Source organism: Caretta caretta, chromosome 1 (genome assembly GCF_965140235.1).
Source record: "Caretta caretta isolate rCarCar2 chromosome 1, rCarCar1.hap1, whole genome shotgun sequence".
Taxonomy (NCBI): Eukaryota; Metazoa; Chordata; order Testudines; family Cheloniidae; genus Caretta; species Caretta caretta.
The window spans coordinates 210,588,534-210,612,034 of record NC_134206.1 but is presented as its reverse complement, the minus strand read 5'-3'; the positions used below and the strand labels follow the sequence as shown (position 1 = coordinate 210,612,034).

At 47.1% G+C, this 23,501-nt stretch overlaps 1 protein-coding gene across 2 annotated transcripts; it reads right to left on the bottom strand.

Moving 5' to 3' along the window:
• Positions 1-84: 84 nt before the first annotated feature.
• Positions 85-22,947, bottom strand: LOC125622375 (cystatin-B). Of its 2 annotated transcripts, none has more exons than XM_048820413.2 (3): positions 22,692-22,947; positions 5,189-5,290; positions 85-4,032 (listed from the first exon to the last, which is right to left on the bottom strand). In XM_048820413.2, the coding sequence occupies exons 1-3, from the start codon at positions 22,755-22,757 to the stop codon at positions 3,904-3,906; spliced, it is 297 nt and encodes a 98-aa protein (XP_048676370.2). In that variant the 5' UTR covers positions 22,758-22,947; the 3' UTR covers positions 85-3,903. The 2 variants fall into 2 exon arrangements, with proteins under 2 accessions (XP_048676370.2, XP_074975480.1); XM_075119379.1 differs by lacking the exon at positions 22,692-22,947 and adding an exon at positions 22,535-22,661.
• Between the last annotated feature and the right edge of the window lie 554 nt (positions 22,948-23,501).

Genomic DNA, 23,501 nt, shown 5'->3' with positions numbered 1-23,501 from the left:
CCTAACCTACAATGGAGATCAAGATACGTATACAGAAAAAGAAATATGATGGGCCACGCAAAGAACAGCCAAACAGACACCACATGCCAATTAATCTCTTCTTCCTGAATAGCTCAGCAGTGACCATTTTTTTCTGATCTCAGCTGCAGACAGAGTGCTGACATTTACAGGAGACATGATTGGTGAGTAATGCTCACCAATTTCAAACATTAGTTGAAAACAGTCACGTGACAAGCGAGCCAATCATGTACTAGAATTTGTCTTATGTAACAATACTTCCTTAGCATTGAATACTTTGATTTACAATGCATGGAGACCAAGATCATATGAATATAATTTTCCCGCTTTAGGAATATACCCAGTATAATACACACATACACAATGTAATATATGGCCTGCATTCTTTTACTATTTTCTAAAAAAGGTATGCAGAACAGGTGACCCAGCTTCCTTGGGTTTCTGTTAGAATACAGAACATTCCTGACTTCAAAATTTGAGCCACAAATTAGTTCTGCCTTATTCTGAAATCTCATTACACCAACAAACGAAGAAGGGCTCTTCTTTTTCTTCCTCCTGTTAATCCCATCAAATGGGGTCCACTCTACAAGTCCTCTCCCTCAAAAGTGCCATCTCCTCAATCACACTGCAAGCTAACATGCCTTCCTTTATGACAACATCTCACCACTTCTTGTTGGGTCAGCCTCTGTCATTTTCCCCCATCCATCTTGATCTGTTGGACTCTTACCCATAGACTTGTCAGGACTGGGCTGTACATGACCAAACCATCTGAGCCTCCACTCCCTCATTTTTTTGTTTATGTTACTTTGAGCATGTCCGTAACACACACATTCTCCACCTAGTCTTTCTTGCTTATGCCACTTGTCCATCTCAGCATTTCAATTTCTCCAGATCATTTGCTCGTTGTTGCCCAACACTGAGTGCCATACATTAAAAATGGAAGGACCACCGTTTTGTAGACTTTCCCTATGAATCTTACTGGTTTCTTCCTGTCACATTCTGCACCGCTTATCTCTTTCCATTAGAGCCAGGCATTTCTTATCCGAGCTCTACTATTCTCCTTCACTAACCCAGATTCGGGAACCCAGATACTTGAAACTTTGCATTTTCAGTCCTGTCTGCCAATCTAGTTTCAGGGAGAATTCGTCAGTGTTCACATTACTGAAATTACACACCCTGCCCTGTTTTTCCTCTGCTTATTTTGAGCTCATGTTTCTCCAACACATCTCTCCATTTATCAAGATCCTCTCCTCATGGCACAGAATTTCATTTTCAAACCACATGCAGCAAGGTGCCTCCTTCTGTATGTTTCTTGTGACGGTATCTAGGACCAGGATAAACAAGGGCTCTATGCTGATCCCTTTTGCACTCCAACCTTTAATGATAGTTCATGTGCTTCAGCACCAGAAGTTCTGACTGTTGGTGTTGCACCGACATATATGGCTCCAATAAACTGCACCAAGTTCTGCACAATCTTCCCCCTCATGCACCACCAGAGGACTTCCCCTGGAACTCAGTCAGAGGTTTTTTCCAGATCCCTGAATTTCATGTGAATACTTTTCCTCTGCCAGAACCAATTCCAAGCCCAGTTGAAGGTTGGCATCAGGTTGTGCAGCTGGTTGTAAAAATTTGCATAAATTGACACTGAGTCTTGAAATGAATCAAGAAAATGAGGGGTATTCTAGAAACGATGCACAGTGCCCCCACCCCAATGTGGTGGAAAGCTGGCCAGGGCTTTGGTCCAGCTTTGGACATGCGCAGCTAAAGAAGCTACCCCAGAAAACTAAGATCAGACAGGCAAGTTGGAATGTCGGCACGCTAACTGGCTGTAGCTTGGACCCAGCAGAGACACTGAAGAGGAGGAAGGCACAGAGAGCATACATCCAGGGAACAAAACAGAAAGGGGAAAAGGCCAAAGAAATTGGCAAAGAATACAAAATACTGTGGGGGCTCCAACTCAAGACATGGAGTAGGCATAGCCTTTGAGAGTAAAATAAAGGAAAGAGAGGCTGACAGTAAATAGAATCAGCTTAAGAGTAGCCAAGCTGGCTTTTGAATGTGGCTTGCTAAACATAGTTAGTGCATATGCATCCCAGTCTGGCCGTGGGCAAGATGAGAAGTCAAGTTTCTAGGAAATGTTAGGCACTGCTCTTTGCCAAATTCCAGGAAATAGTTATCAGCGGCCACTTAAATGGATGTGTTAGAAGAGACAGGTATGGAAATGAAGTGCTATTATTACAAATCTCAGAAATTTCTGAATTCTCTTTTGTAATCAGGGTTAAAAAGTGTCCTCTCAGTCAGTAAGTTCCTTCTCCTCACCCCAATATGCTCTGGATCTTGGCAGCACCATTTCTGCTGGATGGATACTGAAATGAAGTTTGTATTCCAACAATGCGCTGTACCCTATATATCCCAGGGTTTTCTAGCCCATTAAATCCACAGTATTAAACCTCAACCTTTCCCTGCTCCTGATGAGAGCTTCACAGAGCCTCCTGCTTTCTCTCATAGTCAGCTGAATTTTCTGACTATCCAGATATTTTAGAACACCTTTCGCTCCATTTCCACTGAATCCATTTCACTCTGTGCCACATCAACTCATAGCAGCTGAAGAAGCACACCACCTTTTCCATACTGAAAATCTTTCAAACTCCTGGGAGAAAGTCTCAATGCAAGTTAGATTCCTAACTGCCATTTGTTCTTTGAAAAATCTCCTCTTGTATGTCCTTCAAAACTTACTTTTACCATAGTTGCTATTTGCTTTGGGGTCAAATCTTTCAAAAGTGACTACCTAAAGTTTGGCTCCTAACTCCATACTTAGGTACAGTCATGTTGCACCTCTATTGCCTTTCTGGTCTCTCTGAATGCACCCCTCCCTCGGTGTTCGGCTTCTCCTTACCTGTGTCTCAGGGGAATCTTATGATTATTCCTATTGATGTCTACACTTCAAGCTGGACGTGCAATTCCCAACATGAAGAAACATACCCGGGCGAGCTCTGATTGAGCTAGCTTGCTACAAATATAGCATAACCTTTGTTCAACCAGTTAATGAGTAATGGTACTTAGCTCTTATATAGCACTTTTAATCTGCACTTCAATGGCAGCTGGTCTGTCAGGGAGATTGCCCTTTCTTGGGGTTATGAGGAAGATGGCCCTTACAAATAAAACAATCCAAATCAACACATACATCTTCAACAGCTAAGAGAACAGAGCGAAACTCCTGCTAAATGCACCCTGTACCTTCTGTAGAAATATCTGCTTAGAAGTGCCTATGTGGTTTGAATGCCTTACAAAGACTTTTGGTGAAGAAGCACTGTCATATCTGACGTGTCCTCTATTAGGAACTATATCATATCCTTGCAGGGGGGTGGATTTGATCGCCTAGGAAGTGCTTCTATTTCAAATGAGTATGATCCTATTTCTTTTCACTTTTTCAAGTTTGCTCCAACGTTGTAAACCTCCATCTTTAGTTCCCTAACAATAACATGGGTTTGTTCTTTACAATTTATTGAACAACACTGCCATTCTGTAACAGGTCTAGAAGAAATTCTAATTCTTATACTGCTTTATGTCACAGTTGTACTGGTTACACTCCCTTTTCTTCTAGCTCACAACAGATTCTATGGGCATGATTCTCTAGTCACTTACATGGAATTTACGCTGGCATAAAACCATTGACTTCAATGGAACTATGCCTGTTTTACACTAGTGTAAGTGAGGAGAACCATTTCCCTTCTTTTGGATACTGAGGAGGGAGGGAACTCTAGAAAAGGAACTGATTTTTCAGACAAGATTTTTTAAATGCACTTTCATTCTATTCATTTGTATCGGAAACATCACTTTGTAGCCTATAAAAAAAAATTTGAGAGGGGCTCTTTGGAAGAGCCTCTAAAAGTAAGTCAGCTCATCATGCTTAGTCTTGCTGCTCTGATAACTGGAGAGGCTCAGAGGTTTGTTCTCATGAGGAAGGCTTTTGAACACTCGCAAGTGCAAGAACTCCTCATTGCCAACATGGACCTGAAAGGTAAGAAGAAAGGGACAGTAAGTTCCATGGAATAAAAGCCTTCCAGGGACAGGACATTTTAGCGTGTGTGTGTTTTGGGTTGGGGGAAGGGAAGAGGGGGCCAAGGAAAGGCTTTTTCACACATTCATTGTGTGGCCTTGGGGCAAGTCACTCAGGCACAGAAAGGTTGTTTCCCATCTGTGAAACAAGGATAATCAGATTTGTTTACCTGGCAGCTGTGGTGTTATTTATTAATGCAGTGAGGTGCTCTAATCTAATCTGGGACCACAAACACTAAAACACCTTCATCACAATCACATGGTTGTTGCATGGGGTCACTACAGGGAAGAGTGGCTCGTTTGGGTCCATATTAAACAAACATACAGTGGGTTTTTCCATCTCCCTCTCCAAGGACACTACCAGCAAGTCACCACCTGGGAACACTTTGTTCCCAGTTCCTTTTTTCCCTGACACAGGGTCCCCCTTTCCAGGCCTCTTTGCCTGAGAGTGACCAGTCCTCCCACAGCCTTTTGCTCAGGTCTTCACCCTGAGGGCTCCCTCTCTTCCAGCATTCCATTCCTCCAGGCCAACCTGCCCGTCACACCTACCCCTTTCCACTCAGGGGAATCCACCCTCCTGCAAAAACCCTCAACTTCTGGGCTTAGCTTCCCCTGACTGGGCTAGATCTTCCCCTTTTCCTAGGGGACACTGCCTGAGGCTTCTGCTTTTCATGGGTCGCTAGCTTTGGTCTCCTCTCACTAACAGCCTTCCTCCAAGCTCCTCACCAGCAGTTCATAGTTAGTGTTCTCCTTCTAAACTCAGCTCTCTGCCAAGCAACTCCTGCCAGCTCTTCCTTGCTGCTTCCTGTTTCTCTCTGCGTGCGTGCGCCTCTCTCTCCCTCTCTCCTCCCCATGGTCTCAAACAGTTCTCACCTGCCAATCTCACCCCCCCACCCAGGGCCCAAGTGCCCTCTTTTAAGCCCAAATCGGGGGTGAGCTGATGAGCAATAGATGCCCATTCCCTCTTCAAGGGGCCAGTCCCTCTGTGGCACCCATTCTAAGGGCCAAATCACAGGAACCTCTTTGTATTTAACTAATTGAACAAGAATGAAGTATAAGATACTACACATATAAAATTCAAATTGAGAGCCCATTCCCCTCTGCCCTGTACCTTGATGAAGTAGTTTATTCCAGCAACCAGCTGAGTTTTAAACTCCACAGCAGTGAAGACCTCAAATTTCTTCCCTTCTTTTTCTTCCACCTGAAGCTTCACCTTAAGAAGAAGAAGAAGAAAAAAAGAGGGTTTTACTAGTTATTCAAGGCAGACGTAAAGTCTGGAACCCATGAGCTCCACTGTTAGTGTTTCTAAGATGCGGTACAGGTCACACTGCCGTGGTGTCTCTGGACACGTTGCTCTTCATGTTTCTCAAAAACATAATGGCTAAAATGTGAGATGTTCCATAAAGCAAGATGTCAAGGTTCCTTCCCCACTCTGAACACTAGGGTACAGATGTGGGGACCTGCATGAAAACCTCCTAAGCTTACTTTTACCAGCTTAGGTTAAAACTTCCCCAAGGTACAAACTATTTTACCCTTTGCCCTTGGACTTCCACTGCCACCACCAAACATTTATTTGGGTTTATTTTTATTAGGAAAGCATCGTTTGGAAACGTCTTTCCCCCAAAAATCCTCCCAACCCTTGCACCCCACCTCCTGGGGAAGGTTTGGTAAAAATCCTCACCAATTTGCATAGGTGACCACAGACCCAAACCCTTGGATCTTAGAACAATGAAAAAAGCATTCAGTTCTTGAAAAGAAACATTTTAATAGACGAAACAGTAAAAACAATCACCTCTGTAAAATCAGGATGGTAAATACCTTACAGGGTAATTAGATTCAAAACACAGAGAATCCCTCTAGGCAAAACCTTAAGTTACAAAAAAGACACACAGACAGGAATATTCATTCTATTCAGCTCAGCTTAATTTTCTCAGCCATTTAAAGAAATCATAATCTAACGCGTATCTAGCTAGATTAGTTACTAAGTTCTAAGACTCCATTCCTGTTCTGTCCCCGGCAAAAGCATCACACATACAGACACAGACCCTTTGTTTTTCTCCCTCCTCCCAGCTTTTGAAAGTATCTTGTCTCCTCATTGGTCATTTTGGTCAGGTGCCAGCGAGGTTACCTTTAGCTTCTTAACCCTTTACAGGTGAAAGGATTTTTCCTCTGGCCAGGAGAGATTTTAAAGGTGATTACCCTTTCCTTTATATTTATGACACAAGATGTAACAGATATGGCAATTTCTTGCAATATCCCTGAAAAACCTTACTGAATGAAGTTCAAGTATCTTTGGGATCCAGGGAATTAAATATAAAGGTTATGTATTATTGTGGGCTGGGACTGTGTGATCTCTCTCTAGGGGGGAGATGTGATATGAACCCTGGGAAGTGTTATGACCTTCAACTGGACTGTATTTAATAACGTGCCAGACAAGAATGAACTTTTGGGACAAACAGTATCAAGTGGTTTGCTTGGGCCTCCAGGGGGAGGTGAAAGCAAATTCCTCACCTCCAGTTATGCCCAAAATCCAGCCTTTTGAAGCTACACCCTGAGGAGAGGACCATTTTCTGCTGATCACCTGTATTCAGAGTCTAAAGATCAAAGGCCCAAGCTGTATAAAGGGGAGACTTAACTATTCTGAGCTAAAGGTTGTTATGAACTCGTAACCACAACCCCCACCCTCCCCATGTGCAGTTTGAAGGACAGACTCCTACCAGAAAGAGCCGGTGGTAACCTGTAACTGCTGGCAATTGCAGTTGTTCATAGCCTGTGGAGAGAAAGCCAGATGCTGGCCTGTTTAGGCAGTCTGGTTTGCTAGAAATATCACAGTGTGGGCAGAGAACTCTGCAGCCTGGAAAAACCCTGGTCAGGAGGGAACGAGATACGTGTCTCCACCAAGAGAAGTGACAGCTGAGGATCAGGGAGCCTAGAGTGGGTGCTCCTGAGGGAGCACTGAGGGGAGATACAAGTGAAGTTGCCCTGAGTTGTGACACAGGGTCACCAATTGGCCCTAATTCTAGACAGGCAGTGAACCTGGAGAAGCAGCATGGTTCAGCAGACATGGTATGAGGCTGGAAGTCAAGAGATTTGGCTTCTAAATCCAGCTAGCCAGCTAGTTTGCTATGTGACCATTGGCAAGTTATTTCCTCTGTCTGTGTCTCAGCTTCCCCTTCTCTACTGTGGGAAAACCATACTGATCCACCTATGCGAAGTGCTTTGAAATCTGCAGCTGAAAAACACTAGGTGTCAAAAACACACAAAACCATTCCTCTTGACAAAAGTCCTCTTCGGATCCATCTTCCTTTTCAAAATTAAAAACTTATTAACACCTGGATGCACAGAAGAACTCAGACTTTGTAACAGAGGCATGGCGCCTTTTGCACATCTGTGATTTTCACGGCATCTCACTGCGATCCACAAAGCCTGAGTTAGGCACCTAGGTTCCCTGTACAACGAATGGGGAGAGAGGGGCATCTTAGACTGCAAGCCACAAAAAGGCAGCAAGCTAGGCAGGGAGCTGCCTAAGCTAACAAAGGCTAGCCGATGCTGACAAAAAGGGTATGCCAACCTCCACTCCTCCAACGGAGATTAGTGCCTATGCCCAGGTTGCAGGGAGGCGCCGCTCTCTGTTTAGTGATTCACGAACAAAACCCTCCGCCTGGTGTCAGGTGGCTTAGGTGCCTAAATAGTTTCTTGTGGGAATGAGTTAGATGCCTGCCTTGCCCATACAAAACAGGGGAGGGGGAGGACACAGGAGGAGGAAGAGCCAGGCTTTTCAGCCCACGGTTCAGAGCACTCACTTGGGATGTGGGAGAACTAGATTCTTCCCTCCTACACTTAGGATTTGAACAGGGGTCTCTCTTCTCCCCCTTTTCTCCCCTCAAGCCAAGAGAAGAACTGAACCTGGGTCTCCCACATCCTAGGTGAGTGTGATAACCACTGAATTATGGGGTATTCTGATGTGGGGCTCCCTCAACCTGTCCTGCTGAGGATCAATAAAGAAAGAGTCAAGCGTGGGGGGACTGGACTCAGGGCCTCCTACCTCACAAGTGGGTGCCCTAGCCACCAGGCTATAGAGAGAGAGTCTCTCTCTCTCTCTGACTGTTCCATGGTGTACAAGTACTTACACAGCACTGCCACCTCTTCCTTCAGCCAGATTTTGAATGAGACTCTGTCTGGTAGGTGGCCTCTGGGCACACTTACCAGAACGTGGGCCCTGCACGTGACTTACGCAGCTGACTGCCTGTCTGGCTCTGGCTCGTGGATCACTCTGAGGCTTAGGAGGGAGATAGGCATTTGGATGCCTGGAGAGAGGCAGCAAAGCGCATACTCAGAGGCAGAAACTTAGGCACCTTGGGAATTTTTACCCTGAGACTTTGGCATTCGGTGAATTTAGGCACCTACAGAATTTGGTGGAAATTTTGTGGATTGCCATGGAGCCAAAACCAAGACTTGGAACCTAAATCTGAGCCTAAATTATATTAAACCCAGCTACATTACTGTTAGGCAAGAGGGTTTGGGGATTTCCTCCAATGCTCCCCACTCCCATTCTCCATCCATTGTATTGTAGTTTAAATAAATTACCGAAATAATTGAAACTAGAGGACTTGTATTGCATTATTTTGACAAATAAAATATACAGAATATTGCAGAATTTTAAAATATTGTGTACAGAATTTTTAATTTTTTGGTGCAGAATTTTTTGTTTTTTTTGCACAGAATTCCCCCAGGAGTAAGTTTTTAAACCATAAAATAATTTGGTGCTGAAGTAATGTCCCATTTCCTACAGGAATATAAGCGAAGGCCAGTTAAGTGAGGCTTTAGGAAGTCTGTTTAATGGATATTTCACAGTATGACACTTATGACTGGTAATAATAATAAATAAAAAGTGTTATAAAGTAATAAAGTTTTGCATTTCAAAAATTCTTTGATCATTGATTGAGGTTTACAACCCTTTGTGAGCTAGGTATTCTTATTCCCATATTACAGAAAGGAAAACTGAAACACAGAGAGAGGAAGTGACTTGTCTAATATCACAGATAGAGGCAGTGATAGAACCTGAGAGAATTCACAAATTACTGTTGGTCTTTCTGTGCTCAGATTACTGAAGAACACTAACTACAGCATACGCTTTAGGTCAGGGGTGGGCAAACCTTTTGACTTTGAGGGCCACATCTGGGAATAGATTTTGTATGGCGGGCCACGAATGCTCACAAAATTAGGGTGCAGGAGGTGGTGATGGCTCTGGTTGGGGATGCAGGCTCCACGGTGCATGCTCTGGGGTTGGGCTGGGGATGAGGAGTTTGGGGGCTAGGAGGGTGCTCCAGGCTGGGACCAAGGGGCTTGGAGGGTGGGAGAGGGATCAGAGCTGGGGCAGGGGGTTGGGGTGAGGGAAGGGGTTCAGGCTCCGGCTTGGGGTGTAGGCTTTGGAGTGGGACTTGGGATGAGGGGTTTGGGGTACAGGAGGGTGCTCTGGGCTGGGATCAAGGGGTTCAAAGGTGTGGTTCCTGGCCAATGGGAGCTGCAGGGGCGGCACTTGGGGTGGCGACAGCGTGCAGAGCGGAGGCCCCTGGCGGCCTGTACACATAGGAGCCGGAGGGGGGGGGCATGCTGCTGCTTCTGGGAGCCACGTGGTGCGGCCCCCGACCCTGATCCCTGGCTGGAGAGCCAGAAGGGCCAGCGTGGAGCGGCCCCCAATCTTGCTCCTCGGCTGGAGTGAGGCAAGTCCCAGACCCCGCTCCCTAGTGGGAGCTCGAGGGTCAGGTTAAAATGGCTGGTGGGTCGGATCTGGCCCGTGAGCCAAAGTTTGCCCACCCCTGCTTTAGGTTGAAGAGAGGGATATTTCAAACTTTACCTATAAGGACAAGGAAAGTTAATGATACTGACCAGTAATGCAGCCTTGTAGTGCCTCAACCCCAGCTCAATACAGCTGGTCTCACCTCCTTTGGGTGCATGGCTATGTATCCCTCCACCTCTCTGCTGTGCAGGAACACAAGCAAGGAGCATATACACAATCCAGCTCAGAAAAGGAAATTCCTGTTCCCTGTAAATATCCATTAAACAGGAGGAAAAAAACATTTGCCATTGTATTGCCGAGTCAGCACACCTGCTCCCACTCCAAGCACAGAAGGTTCCAGCTGGCTGCTCCTCAGGCTACTTCATGAAACTGTGGAGTGGAAATGTACCTAAAAGATTCCTGCATCCAGGACTCCCCCCACCCCCTGCAGGAGAAAAAGACAGGACCAAGAACTCGCTCATTTCACAGTCGAGCTGAGCTCTAGGCCACTTGTACTAGCACCTTCCCTCTCATAGGGCATGAGGGGGAGCTCTGGCCACTCTGTACGCTGTCTGTCACAGGGGAAGAGCTCCCGTCCCCACCTGTACCCCCCACTCATAAGAGTACATCTTACTGTAACTCCAAAACTGAAGCAGTGAAGCTCTAACTCTCCCCATGCAAAATGCAAATAACCCCCAGCAATCTTGTATTTTACAATGGGAGAATACGACCCACAGAGGGTATAGTCAATCTTAGCCCAATTCCTTTTCCTACAGCGCTACAGGTAAGGATATTACTAAGAGCCAGACAGTGGACTGAGTGTGCCTGTCACTGCATTAGCAGCCAAGCTGCTGCTGCTGTGAACACTCTGTGTAAACACAACTGAAGTGCTGATGAGCTAATGTTGCAGCACTAAACCCGAAAGAAAAATCCAGTAATATCATGACCTTCCCCTCAGTGATTCTAGACCCTGCTCTGAGTGTTAGAGGCTAGGCAGACAACCTGGATCAGCATATTTTGTTTTTCCACCCTAAAGCAGAACACTTGGCTCCACAGATGCAGATGAGCCACAGTCATATGTAGCCCAGGGGCTGACGTTATTACCACAGAAACACCGACTCACAAGAGCATGCGACTGATGGGCATCACCAGTCCCAGGAGGGAGGGGAGCTCACAGGAGAAGTGGTTCTGTGGTCCAGAAGGAGGGAGGAGGTAGACCAGTAGAGAGTCTCTGAGTAAAAATAAAAGGGTTAAACAAAAATAGGGTTGATGTAATGGTGGGGTGTTTGTGTGTGTGTGGTGGGGGAATGCTACTATAGACCACTAAATCAGGGAGAGAAGGTGGAGGAGGCATTTCTAAACAAAAATATCCAAAACACAGGATCTGATAGTAATGGGGGACTTTAACTACAGACATCTGTTGGTAAAGTAAAGTAATACAGCAAAACACAAAAATCTCCAATAAGTTCTTTGTATGTATCCAGGACAAGTTTTTATTCCAGAAAGTGGAGGAAGTAACCAGGGGCACAGCCATTTCAGACTTGATTCTGACCAGCAGGGAGGAATTCGTTGCGAATCTGAAGGTGAAAGGCAATTTGGGTGACTGTGATCATGAAAAGATGGATTTCATGATTCTAAGGAAAGGAAGGAGTGAGAGCAGCAAAATAAGGATAATGGTCTTCAAAAAAGCAGACTAAAACTCAGAGAACTGGTAGTTAAGGTCCGATGGGAAGAATATCTAAGGGAAAAAATCAGTTCAAAAGAGCTGGCAGTTACAGAATCATAGAGGTTAGGGTTGGAAGAAACCTCAGAGGTCATCTAGTTCAACCCCCTGCTCAAAGCAAGACCAGTCACCAACTAAATCATCCCAGCCAGGGCTTTGTCAAGCTGGACCTTAAAAACCTCTAAGGATGGAGATTACACCACCTCCCTGGGTAGCCCATTCCAATGCTTCACCACCCTCCTGTGAAATAGTGTTTCCTAATATCCAACCTAGACCTCCCACACTGCAACTTGAGACCACTGGTCCTTGTTCTGTCATCTGCCACCACTGAGAACAGCCGAGCTCCATCCTCTTTGGAAAACACCCGCCGCCCCATCAGGTAGTTGAAGGCTGCTATCAAATCCCCTCTCACTCTTCTCTTCTGCAGACTAAACAAGCCCAGTTCCCTCAGCCTCTCCTCATAAGTCATGTGCCCCAGCCCCCTGATAATTTTCATTGCCCTCCGCTGGACTCTCTCCAATTTGTCCACATCCTTTCTGTAGTGGAGGGCCCAAAACTGGACACAATACTCCAAATGTGGCCTCACCAGTGCCGAATAGAGTGAAATCATCACTTCCCTCAATCTGCTGGCAATGCTCCTACTAATGCAGCCCAATATGCCGTTAGCCTTCTTGGCAACAAGGGCACACTGCTGACTCATATCCAGCTTCTCATCCACTGTAATCCCCTGGTCCTTTTCTGCAGAACTGCTGCTTAGCCAGTCAGTCCCCAGCCTGTAGCGGTGCATGGGATTCCTCAAGGAGACAATATTAAAGACACAACTATAAACTATTCCGACGCAAAGGAAAGATCGGAAGAATAGTACGAGGCCTATATGGCTCTATCAGGAGCTCTTTAATGACCTGAGAATCAAAAAGGAATCCTACCAAAAAGTGGAAACGTGGTCAAATTGATAAGGAGAAGTACAAAAGAACAGCACAAGTGTGTAGGGACCAAAATCAGAAAGGCTAAAGCACACCTAGCAAGGGACATAAAAGGCAATAAAAAGAGGTTACTTAAATACATTAGGAGTAAGAGAAAGATGAAGGAAAGTGTAGGTCCTCTACTTAGTGGGGAAGGAGAGCTAATAACTAATGGCATCAAGAAAGCCGAGTTGCTTACTGCCTATTTTGCTTCAGTCTTCACTAAAAAGATTAATGATGACCAGATACTCAACACAATTATTGACAACCAGGGGGAAGGAATGCAAGACAAAATAGAGAAAGAACAGGTTGAAGAATATTTAGACATGTTAGATGTATTCAAGCAAGCAGAGCAGATGAAATTCATCCCAGGGTACTTAAGGAACTAGCTGAAGCAATCTTGTTAGCAATTATCTTTGAGAACTCCTGGAGGATTGGTGAGGTCCCAGAAGATCGGAGAAGGGCAAACAAAGTACCTATCTTTAAAGGGGGGGAAGGGGACGACAAGGAGGACCCAGGGAATTATAGACCAATTAGCCTAACTTCAATATTTGGAAAGATACTGAAGCAAATTATTAAACAATCAATTTGTAAGCATCTGGAGGATAATAGGGTTATAAAAAATAGTCGGCAGAACAAATCCTGCCAAACCAACTTAATTTTCTTCTTTGATTGGATTGCTGACCAAGTGGATGGGGGGGGGGGGAGAGTAGAAAACATGATATACTTTGATTTTATTAAGGCTTTTGACACAGTTCTGCATGACATTTTCACAAGCAAACTAGGGAAATGTGGTCTAGATAAAATTACTATAAGGTGGGTGAACAACTGGTACTCAAACAGTAGTTATCAATGGTTTGCTGTCAAATTGGGAGGGCACATCCAGTGGGGTCTTGCAGGGGTCATTCCTGTGTCTGGTACTATTCAATATTTTCATTAAGGACTTGGATAATGGAGTAGAGAATATGCTTATAAAATCTGCAGATGACAGCAAGCTGGGAGGCGCTGCAAGCCTTTTGGAGGACAGGTTTTAAATTCAAAATGACCTTGACAAATTAGGGAATTGGTCTGAATTCACCAAGATTAAATTCAATAAAGACAAGTGCAAAGTACTTCACGTAAGGAGGAAAAAATCAAATGCACAATTACAAAATGGAAATAATTATCTAGTTGAAGTGCTGAACAGGTTCTGGAATTTATAGTGGACCACAAACTTACTATGTCATCAATAAGATGCAGCTGCAAAAAAAGCTAATATCATTCTGGGGTGTATTACAGGCGCATTGTATGGAAGACACAGGAGGTAACTGTCCCCCTCTACTCAGCACTGGTGTGGTCCCAGATGGAGTCCTGTGTCCAATTCTGGGCACCACAATTTAGGAAAGATGTGGATAAATTGGAAAGAGTCAAGAGGAGAGCAATAAAAATGCTAAGAGGTTTAGAAAAGCTGACCTATGAGGAAAGGTTAAAAACAACTGGGTATGTTTAGTCTTGAAAGAAGAAGACTGAGAGACCTGATAACAGCCTTCCAATATGTTGATGGCTGTTTTAAAGAGGAATGTGATCAATTGTTCTCCATGTCCACTGAAGGTAGGACAAGAAGTAATGGGCTTAATCTGCAGCAAGGAAGATTTAGGTTAGAAATTATTTCCTATTATCTATACGGGTAGTTAAGCTCTGGAATAGGCTTCCAAGGGAGGATGAGGAATCCCATCATTGGAAGCTTTAAAAACAAGATGGACAAACACCTGTCAGGGATGGTCTAGGTTTATTTGGTCCTGCCACAGCACAGGGGGCTGGACTTCTACCTGCTGCACATCCTCTTGTAGCTTGAAAAGTTTGAGGCTGGCCAGTCAGAATCATGTATGGGAGAGTACATTAGGATGAACCAGCAGCAACATGGACCTGCCACACTAGCCTGGGGCACACTGAAATGACTCCTCATGCTATCCAGAGCATGCCTATTTGCATTGTGCTGTGAGGTTCCCAGTTCTCTGACACTCCCTCTTGTGAGGTTAGGAAGGAGGTAGGGGATGTCTGGATAGAGAAACATTGCATAAGGCTCTGTGAGAACATAGGGTGTTGGGCTGGTGGATATAAGAGGGAAGGTGAGGGCAGAATACCATATGTGAAGAGGAGTCTCTATCCAGTGGGATATGGTATGGTTTTGTAACTGTGTAGGCAGACTGTCTCTGGAGTTTCTGTATGCTGTGTAAGGAATCAAATCCACAGAGAGGTTTTGAAAACTTATAACAGACTTTTGGGAAACACTTAAATTGGACTTAGCACTACATGCTTATTCTATTTAAAAATTAGCACTATCCAAAAATCAATGTAGCATGTATTAAACAGATTTAAAACCAGCTAAATTACATCAAAAAAGTAATCATTTAGCAGGGAATTATCATCCATTCTGGGGGTGTTTCTGGTGGGGCCCCATAGGGATCTGTTATTGGCTCAATGCTATAAAATTTGTGTAAGCACAGTCAGGATGAGCTCCACCCTGACATCTGGTGGTGAGTTGTGGCAAGTTGTGGAAAAGAACTTCAGGGGCCAATCTCATTTGCATAGGCACACCCACCCCGCCTAGAATGAGACCATAGCTGCCCAAATGGTCACCTTTGGCTGCTGTGGGATCCCCAGTGTCTCTGTTATGGGGGCAGGAAGAATAAATTGTTATTACCCTGATTATGGGAATCAAGGACAGTGGAACTGTACTTAGCCTTTTGTTATGATGGAGGGACTCACCATCAACTTAGTAGCACTCGCTAGGCAAGGGACATGGGTTCCAAAACTCTGTGAATCAAGAGAGGTTGGGGATAGGTATTAATACTTGGGGCATGGGCTCCCTTGGTGAGGGCCTTACATGTTAATTGCACTTCCTCCTCTCTCCACTGTGGAATATCAGAGCTAATTTTGATTCCATTAGGAGTCTAGTTATAGGCTGTTGAGCTGAATTCACTTTGGGCTAATGGTGTACCAGCACTGAGGCTTCCCTACTTCAAGCTGAAATCACAAAAGAGCTAAACTTACTAAGAGCTGAAAACACTGAGTGTTGTGTTAAGTAGTGGGGGAGCCTGAAGATATATGGCGGAGCAGTTTGCGGGACAGCTGGCAGAGCAGCTGGTGCAGCAGAGCAGTTTGTCGGATGCCTGGAGCAGCTCATGGGGTGGCTGGCAGAGTGGAGCCCCATGGAGAGGTGGGGCAATCAGCTTTGGACCATGTAACGTGCCTCTTAACACCCCCCCCCCCCATTTCCACCCAGGTTGGGAGGTAAAACTCTGCAGATAAACTTTCGAACTCTGGGGCTGCCCTGACCAGTGACAGAGACTTTTGGGTCATGGGACTTTGGGTGATTTTGGGTTGCTGGATTCAAGAACCAAAGGGAAAGGACACACCCCAATTTGCTTGGGGTGGGTTTTTTGCTCATGAGTAGTGTTATGAATCCTGTTGGTGGTGTTTCCCCAACATAATGCCACATTGTTTCTCTCTGTTATTAAAAGGCTTTTTGCTACACTCAGACTATGTGCTTGCGAGAGGGGAAGTATTGCCTCTCGGAGGCGCCCAGCGGGGGTGGTATATATTTGTCCCAGGTCACTGGGTGGGGGCTCGAGCCGGTTTTGCATTGTCTTATTGGAATGGATCCCCTAGATACTGAACCCGGCCCTTGTTGCTGCCAACACTGACAGGCAGAAGGGTTACATTTGTTTATCCATGCGTTATGTCTCGGAGAAAATATAAAATTGCGGCTGGCAAATTTTGCAGATGACACAAAAAATTGTGGAGGTGTAAATAAGAAAGGACAGTTCTACAGAATGATCTGGATCACTTGGTAAACTAGATTAATTTAACAACATGCACTTTAATGCAGCAAAATGCAAGGTCATACTTCTAGGAACAAAGAATGCAGGTCACACTTACAGAATGTGGGAATAGATCCTAGAAAGCAGTAGGGATGTAAAATGTTAACTGGTTAACCGATAAGCATCGGTCTTACCAGTAACGTATTCAGTTCATGTTTAAATGCCTAATGTGTACACGAAAAACACCACAGCAGTACTATTTCATAGGGCAGCGGTTTTCCAACTTTTTTTCTGGGGACCCAGTTGAAGAAAATTGTTGATGTCCGCAACTCAACAGAGCTGGGGATGAGGGTTTTGGGCGGGGCTCAAGGCTGAGGAAGAGGGTTGGGGTGAGGGCTGTGGCCAGGAATGAGGGGTTCAGGGTGTGGGAGAGGGCTCTGGGCTGGGGCAGGGGGTTGGGAAGGAGTCAGGGCTCTGGGCTGGGGGTGCAGGTTCTGGGGTGGGGCTGTTGATGAGGATGAGGGGTTTGGGGTGCAGAAAGGGGTTCCAGGTTTCAGGGTCTGGCAGGGGGTTGGGGTGTGGGATTGGGACATGGGCTTACCTCCCGTGGCTCCCGGTCAGCAGTGCAGCCGGGGTGCAGAGGCAGGCTTCCCTCCTGTTCTGGCACCGCGGACTGTGCTGCGCCCAGGAAGCGGCCAGAGGAGGAGTGCAAGCGGCTCCGGGCGGCTCTCGCCCACAGGCACCCTCCCCCTTCCCAGTGGAGCTGGTGCTCGGGATGGGGGCAGCGTGTGGAGCCCTGTGGCCCCCCTGCCTAGAAGCCAGACCCGCTGCTGGCTGCTTCCAGGGCACAGCGCGGTGTCAGAACAGGTAGGCACTAGCCTGCCTTAGCTGGGCAGCACTGCCAACGGGACTTTTAATGTCCCGGTCAGCAGCACTGACCAGAGTGACCCAGTGCCTGACATGCCTGACCCAAAGTTTGAAAAATGCTCTCATAAGGTACGTGATAGATATGTAACAGGTTCCGCATTGTTTGGACCATTGCTATGGAACTGACATCACACTTTAGTAGCGTTAAACCTTCAAACATCACCACGTAGGTTATCGTGATTTTTGGTAACTACTATTCCCTAGTGAAGATACAGTGATCGAAAAGGAGTAATGCCTGGAATCATTTCACAAAAATAACAGAAGACACCGTTACATGTAAACTGTGTAATACAGAGCTGAGATATGCAAACAGCACCAGAGCAATGCTGAACTATTTGGAGCTGAAACATCCCTCTGTTTCACATGAAAAAGACAGCAAAAATCAAACAACGCTGACCGTGTTTGTTTCTGGCAGTTCAAGAAAATGCAAAGCACAAGACTGACACCAGAGCATGTAAACATGTTAATTTTTCTTAACAAAAATCAGCAGTAGAGTTGAAATTCTAATTGGACTTTTTGTGTTTTTGGATGGCTCAGGAATATTACGGAAAAAATTAAACAAAAAAGTGGGTTTCACACATAAGACTGTCTGTTTTTGTTGTTAGTAAAGGCACTTGACAAAGATAATATGTGTGTGTGGTAGATTCATGGTGAACTTGTTAACGGTTAAACGGTTAACTGATACTTTTAAAAATGCTATTTACATCCCTAGAAAGCAGTGACACCGAAGAGGATTTAGGATCATTCTAAATAAGCAACTGAACATGAGCTCCCAGTGTGATGTACCTAAGACGGCAACATGATCCTTGGATGTAGGAGCAGGATGGCAAGTAGAAACAGGGAGACGATATTACCATCCTGTCCAGCATTTAGTGAGACCATTACTGGAATACTCTGTCCAGTTCTGGTGTCTACACTTCAAAAACAATGTTGACATATTGGAAAGGGCTCAGAAAAGAGCTACAAGAATGATGCAAGTTCTGGAAAACCTGCTTTACATTGAGAGACTAAAACTCTGCCTGCTTAGTTTATCCAAGAGAAAAGAGATCTTGATCACAGTCCATAAATAACTACATGGGAAGATTTCTGATAGTAGCAGGTTCTTTACTCTAGCAGACACAAGCATAATAAGATCCAATGGCTGGAAGTCAAAGCTATATAAATTCAGAATAGAAATAAGGCCTACAGAGGAGCATGGGCATATAGACTCCCCTGCCAGGGCCATATGCCACTGATCTTGAGCAACATGTGCAAATGCAGGGCTTTTTGCTGCCACTCCAGACACAGCAGAGGGGCAGCTATTCCCTGCTAGCCCGCGTATCATCCCAACACAGATAATCATACCCTAAGATTTTATTACAGGGATGAGTTGTCCCTTTAGGACTCTGAGAAGGAAACATCTTGGTGAGAGTGTAACTCCCCAATAACCCCACACCACACCTCTCCCTAAACCTGCTGCCAGACTGAAATCACTGCCTTCACTGCAACTGTGTTCTGCTTCCCAAAATACTTGAAATGCCTCTTCCGGATGGGGCTGAATGCAGAAGGGTACAATTAATTGAACATGAAGCCCTCTCCAATCCCCCACTGGCTTCTTTCACTCCCCAGTCTGCCTCCAGTCACCCGCTTCTGCCACATCCTGCCCTTCCCCCACCACCCCAGAGCAGCTATCTGGAGTCTCTTTGGTCCCTCCCGCTACCTGGAGCCTCCTTCGTGCCCCTCTGCTATCCCCCAAAGCAGGATTTCCCCCGAAAGACCATCACACTGCAAGGTGTATCATAGTCAAATAGCTTCACGTCCTGGCTCTGAGCCCAAAAGTACTCACATTCCCTCACACACTCACACCGTTTTGCTGTCCAGATCCCAGGCTATCTCCATTCCTCCCCCGCCCCAATCTCTGCTACTTGGCTCATTTGGCAGGTCGGAGGAATGTCTGGTGGGGGGGGAGGGAGTGGCGATGTCAGGCGGCTCGGGCCACCCCCGCGCATCCTGTTTTCAGTTTAGGGAAATATGGTCACCCTACACATACTCTGCACTGCTGACAAGTTGCCAGCATTCTGCAGTTATCACCAGGAGGACTACAGTCAAACACCAAACACTCCTTTATAGAAAAATCCTATAGAATGTAATAGAGGATAAAAACCTTTCTAGAGAGTGTTGCAATCAATCTGCTGTATCATACAGCGAGGATATAATTATCTATTGAATCCTACAGGATGGTTTAAGAAGTCTGTACAAAAGATCCTATTCTCTCCTAAACTCTGTAGGCACAATGGCCACACAGAGGAGTAAGGGGATAACCACCTTACTCCCCTTCTTGGGCTAACTACATCACAGGTAGAAGCAAGTGGGGGAGAGAGGGAGGGAAGGGAAAAGCAGCCTCTGCAGAACTGCTAGTCCCCCTCTTGTGCAGATGGGTGGGGAGTAGGGGAGCCAGGGCTCTGTCCCCCAACACACCAGCCAGCATAGCTGAGGTGGCATGCCATGGGAAGTACAGTAGAACCCCATTTATCCAACCCTCCGTTATCTGGCTCTCTGTATTAACCGAACAACTTGCGCACACACAGGAAATTGACCTCACGTCTGTAACCATAGTGTCTTTTCAGCCGTGTAAAACAGTTTGTATATTCTGTTAAGTAGCTAAGAAGACATTCTCATAAACTAGGGGAAACTGTTCCCAGAAAGTTTGTGGATGATACCAAGCTGGGAGGGGTTGGAAGTGCTTTGGAGGATAGGATTAAAATTCAAATAGATCTGGAGAAATGGTCTGAATTAAATAGGATGAAATTCAATAAGGACAAATGCAAAGTACTCCACTTAGGAAGGAACAATCAGTTGCACACATATAAAATGGGAAATGACTGTCTAGGAAGGAGTACAGCAGAAAGGAATCTGCGGGGTCATAGTGGATCACAAGCTAAATGAGTCAACAGCATAACACTGTTGCAAAAAAAAAAAAAAAGCAAACATCATTCTGGGATGTATTAGCAGGGGCGTTGTCAGCAAGACACAAGAAGTAATTCTTCTGCTCTACTCCATGCTGATTCAGCCTCAACTGGAGTGTTGTGTCCAGTGCTGGGCACCACATTTCAGGAAAGATGTGGACAAATTGGAGAAAATCCAGAGAAAAGCAACAAAAATGATCAAAGGTCTAGAAAACATGACCTATGAGGGACGATTGAAAAAAACTGGGTTTGTTTAGTCTGGAGAAGAGACAACTGAAGGGGGACATAACAGTTTTCAAGTACATAAAAGATTGTTACAAGGAGGAGGGAGGTAGATTGTTGTCGTTAACCTCTGAGAATAGGACAAGAAGCAATGGCCTTAAAATGCAGCCACGGCAGTTTAGGTTGGACATTAGGAAAAACTTTAATTGTCAGGGTAGTTAAGCACTGGAATAAATTGCCTAGGGAGGTTCTGGAATCTCTGTCATTGGAGATTTTTAAGAGCAGGTTAGAAAAACACCTGTCAGGGACGGTCTAGTCCTACCATGAGTGCAGGGGACTGGACTAGATGACCTCTCGAGGTCCCTTCCAGTCCTACAATTCTATAAGGCGGGTATGTATGTTTTAATGCTTTTCTGGGCAGGGTCAGCTAGTTTAAAAGCAACTTCATATTTTAAAATAATGGATAAAAAGCTCTTTGCCCATTCTCCTAATTATCTGAATTTTGGATTATCTGATCTGGCCCAGGTCCCAATTAGATCCGATAAACGGGGTTCTACTGTAATTTGTTCCAGACACAGAGTTGGCAGAGATAACTTTTCCCCTGGAGCAAGGGGGAGTCTAAATTCCAATCTGGTTTCCGGTCTGCCCTTGGGACTTCACACAGGTCCAGGGACCCCGGAACCAGAGGTGTCAGGGGGGCCATAGCCCTCCCACTTTTTGAAAGTGGATAGGCCTGGGCCCTCCAATTTTTGCCAGGGCAGACCCTGCTCCCTTCTCCCCGAGGCCCCACTCACAAGGCAGGCCAACATGGAGCCTGGCTGGGGAACTGGGGCAGTTGCGTGTGGATCTTCCATCTGCCCACGGTGTGAGAGCAGCCCCAGGCCTGTGTCCCCACCCCCAGGATCCGCACCGGGCTGTGGAGGTGGAGGGTCCATGACTCCGCATGGTCTCCCCACAGCTGCCCGCGCAGCTCTCAGGAAGTGGGGGGGGGGGCTTGGAGCAGCTGTTTTTGGCTCACCCTGAACAGGCACCCTGGCCCACTCTGGCTTCCGGTTTGGCTTGGGGCAGGCCCCCGGTGCCCCCACTTTTGGGAAGGCTCCAATGCCCTTGCACAGGTTTCAGTGCAAAGCCAGAATTGAGCCCTATAAACATTTTAAAGTAATTTTTATAGACCCCCCCCTTTTGATTTCATCCTTATTAAATTATGTAAGAATTCTCATTTTTGAAGAATTTTTTGGGCAAATTTCGAAGCCTCTCCTTTCCGGTGGAGGATTTCGTTGTGTGTTTCAACAAGACATAAAACAATCTCCCTCATTCAGAGTGTCCCTAAACGACAGTCCCTGCTCTTGATTTACAGGCCCCCACATTCCCGTGCAGAGGCGAACCTCCTGAGAAATCATCACTGGCATCACCACACTTTTTTACTCTCTGCAGCAGACAAGTACCTCATGCCCTGAGCAGCAGTTCCGCTTGTCACTCAGTTTCCATTCTCAATACACGCTGTTTACGAGAGAAAAGTTGCTTTTATTTTGTAGTGCGTTGCCATTTCCCCCCTCTCTGTAGGGTGACCAGACGTCCGGTTTTTAGACCCTTTTGAAGATGTCCCAACTATTCTTTTTAAAAATGGGCAAACTGTCCCATATTTTCTGCCGGTCCGCCCTCCAGTAGCGGGTCCTGCTGCCGGCTGGATCCCTACTCACCAGCTGCCTGCCCACCAGCGGTGGGGTGGGGAGTGGGGGTCCAGCGGCTGAGGGTGGGGCTGGGTGTGCAAGGCTGCTGGCGGGACAAAAATGCAGCGCGCGGGGCTGGCCGCTCCTGCCGGTCTGTCAGCGCAGCCCCTGCTGAATGCTGGCTCTTGGTCCGCAGGGCCCTGCCCCCGTCCCGTTTCCGGCTGTCGCTGGCTGCACGCTGTGAGCTGTGGTGGCTGCTGAGTGTCAGCAGGTGCCACACAGCGGCTGGTTATGTGTCACCTCTGCTACCCCCCCCATCATCCCTTTACCTGCTCCTCCTCGCTCTTTCTAACAGGGGCTCAGTCCACTCCGTGTTAACTTGAACGTGTGCACTGCACCACTCTGATTGCTTGCCGCTGAACTCACCTGAACAGGAGTCATTTTACCAGGTGTCTCAGACCCAGCACAGGGACGCGAACCACGGGCACCCCGCCGCTCCGCCGGGCGCGCTGGGTGCAAAGGCCTCCTTGCCCCTCCCCCCGCCCCGGCTTAGCGGCTCCGTAGCCCGGCCAGGCGCCCTCACCTCATCGAGGATCTGCTGCGTCTCCGGGGTAGCCGGCCGGACACCCGTCAGCCCGCCACACTGCATGATGGCGGCGGCGGCGGCTGAGCGCCGAGTCCGCCCCCAGCCAGGCCGAAGCCACGTCGCCGGGAGCAAAGGTTCCGTCACGTGAGCTCAGCCCCGGGCTCCTATTGGGCGGGCTGGAGGAGAAGGTGGGCGCGACTCTGAGATGCCCGCTCCCGCGGCCTGACCAGGCTCCGGGCCGGGGCGTGTGACGGACAGGCGCGTCCCCAGCGAGCCCGCGCCCCCCCCTCCCCCCAGCCCCGCGAGCCCGCCCGCGCGCCTCCGCGGCGGAGGCTGGATCCCGCTGCTCTCCCGGGCTCTCGGGTGGGACTCGGGGCGCCAGCGCCTCCTCCCCGCTCAAGGAGCGCGGTGGGGGCCAGGGCGCGGCCCCGTGGAGCGGGGACGAGGAAGCCCCGGGCAAGCGGGGGGAGCGTAGATCTCGGAGGCGCGCCGCACCGTCCTTTGAGCGGCGTTGGGAAGAGCCCTGAGCGCTCGCCCCTGGCTGCTGCCGCGCCCTGCGTGAGCCCGGGCGGGTGCACGAGAAGCGGCTCCAGGCAGCGGCAGCGCCCGGGGCAGGCATGGGCAGCACGACTGTCCCATGATCACAGCACTGAAGTGGGTCAGTGCGGCAGGTAAACAGCTGATGCTTCGGCATTGACCCCACGTTTAATTCACTCATTGTATATAAAAAGTGTATGCAGGTGGGGTGCACGCTTTAAGACCTCTTTCCACCTACCTTGTGCTGCAGTAGACAGGGAGACCAGCTAC